Here is a 1984-nt window from a genome sequence, read left to right as displayed (position 1 = left end):
CTCCCTGGCAGGCACAGATGTGCTGCTGCTGTGTGGGGCTGGGGAGCAGACCCTGCTTTGAGAACACTGTGACAGGGCACAGGACCGTGTGGCACAGACCAAGGCAGCTGCTGGGGCTTCATGGACACCCCAGAGATCAGCAAATAAAGTCAAACAACACAGAGCAGGCTTTTCCTAGTTGTTTAAGCAGTTTATTCTCCGGGGCTGCTGCCACCAGCCCAGCAGAGCACGTTGCAGGTGACTGACACATCAAGGGCAGAGCCCAGGTGAGCTGGGTGAGGCCTGACCTGTTCCCTGTGCCGGGGGTCCCTGGGGCTGGGCCCTGGTGCAGCCAGGGGAGGGGGCTGCCCACACCCTGCAGCCCTGGGCCTGCCCAAGCCCACGGGAGCTCGTTGCTCCATGGATCTTTCCCCTGCCTGCTTGAAGTCAGGGCAGTCCCTTGGAGAGTAACTTGTGCTGCTGATCGATCCTGCAGGATCAGGCAGGGACTGGCTCCTCATTAGCTCCTGGCTCATTAGCAGAACTGCTAATGAAGTTTGAACTCTGAGGTCTAAATTCTGCTTCAGGCTATAGATTCCACGGGCACTTACAGGCAGTTCTACTGAAGCCAGGTAGCTCCCTAGCCTGATAAGGGCTGTGTGAGTGCCCGTGTGAGCGTGCCTGGCTGTCCTGGTGACGCACGAAGGCACGTTTTGTCCCAGCCCAGGCCCACGTTACGCTCACACAGCAGCTGTCTGAGAGCAGTGTGTTTTCCCTCAGAGAGCTCACTTGATGGCCTTTTGATGACAGTATTAACAGGCTGTAGGGTATCCCACTGCTGTCCTGCTGGGAGCCAGCAGAGCAGCCCTCCTTGCTGCTGGAGGCAGCTCAGCACAAGTCTCCTGTACAGTAAGGTAACAGGTGCATTTAGAGGAACACAATCAGCTCATACCTATTCTATTGCATAAATAAAGTTATCTAAAAAAATGGCACATTGCTGAATGCTCTCCCTGAGAGAGTTTCCTCCCAGACCTCTCCCACTACAAGGGGTCTGCTTACTCCTTCACTTCCCAGTGGTTGCCAGCCTGCCCAGGAGCTGCCTTGTTTTGGCCATCAGCATCTCTCTGAAGTGGTCACCCATCAGGAAATAAAACACGGGGTTGATGGCACTATTGAGGAAGGCAAAGGGCCTGGTGATGATGTAGATGGTGCTGATGATGCCCCGCGTGCACTCAGAGACGTTCAAGGCCGGTATTCGGGACGCGATCCGGACGTTGCGCATGACGTGGTAGGGAGTGAAGAGCAGGGAGAAGATCACCACGGTGAGGATCACCAGCGCCAGGGGCTTCTCCAGGGTCAGGGCAGAGCGGATCTGCTCGCTCCTGTTTTGGAGGAAACGAACCATCTTCACGTAGAAGCAGCACATGGTCAGGAGAGGGATGAGGAAGCCAAAGACAGTCAGGAACATGCTGTAGGCGAGGTTTGCCTCGGGGTCTCCGGAGCTCGCGTAATCAAGGCACTTGTAGTTATTGGCAGCTGTTAGAGGCTCCAGGAAATACAGCAGTGGCAGCAGCTCCAGGATCACCCCAATCCATATGGCAACGGACACCATAACAGCTGTTCTCCTCTTCTGTAGGATGTGGTCCCTGAAGGGGTGTCTCATGAGCATGTACCGGTCAACGCTGATAACGGTGAGGAAGAGGATGCTGCTGTACAGGTTGGCATGCAGCAGGAATCTGTTGCTGTGGCACAGGATGCTCTCCTTTGCCCACTGATCTTTGGAGTAGCTGTTCACCAGTATTGGCAGGGTGCACAGAAACAGCAAATCTGATATGGATAAATTGAACAGGTAGATGTTGCCGCTTTTCCATTTTTTCAGGCAGAAAACGTAACCGAACACCACAATGGTGTTCCCAATGACACCTATAATGAACTCAAGGCTGTACATGGTGGAGAGATAATACTTTTCCAGTACTCTGTTCGTCAGAAGATAGTCACTGGTCTC

General features: G+C 54.1%; 1 protein-coding gene across 1 annotated transcript; it reads right to left on the bottom strand.

Annotated features, from left to right (window-relative positions):
- Positions 1 to 780: 780 nt before the first annotated feature.
- On the bottom strand, positions 781 to 1984 carry SUCNR1 (succinate receptor 1). Its single transcript, XM_064384938.1, has one exon. It carries the CDS (start codon positions 1925 to 1927, stop codon positions 1043 to 1045), a length of 885 nt encoding a protein of 294 aa, XP_064241008.1. The 5' UTR covers positions 1928 to 1984; the 3' UTR covers positions 781 to 1042.

This window comes from Passer domesticus, chromosome 11 (genome assembly GCF_036417665.1).
Source record: "Passer domesticus isolate bPasDom1 chromosome 11, bPasDom1.hap1, whole genome shotgun sequence".
Classification (NCBI taxonomy): domain Eukaryota; kingdom Metazoa; phylum Chordata; class Aves; order Passeriformes; family Passeridae; genus Passer; species Passer domesticus.
The sequence above is the reverse complement of the archived record's forward strand: the minus strand, read 5'-3'. Positions and strand labels throughout refer to the sequence as shown.

What these genes read in the sequence shown, in the direction of transcription:
- SUCNR1 (XM_064384938.1), bottom strand. Translation starts at nt 1,927, where the DNA reads ATGTACAGCCTTGAGTTCATTATAGGTGTCATTGGGAACACCATTGTG.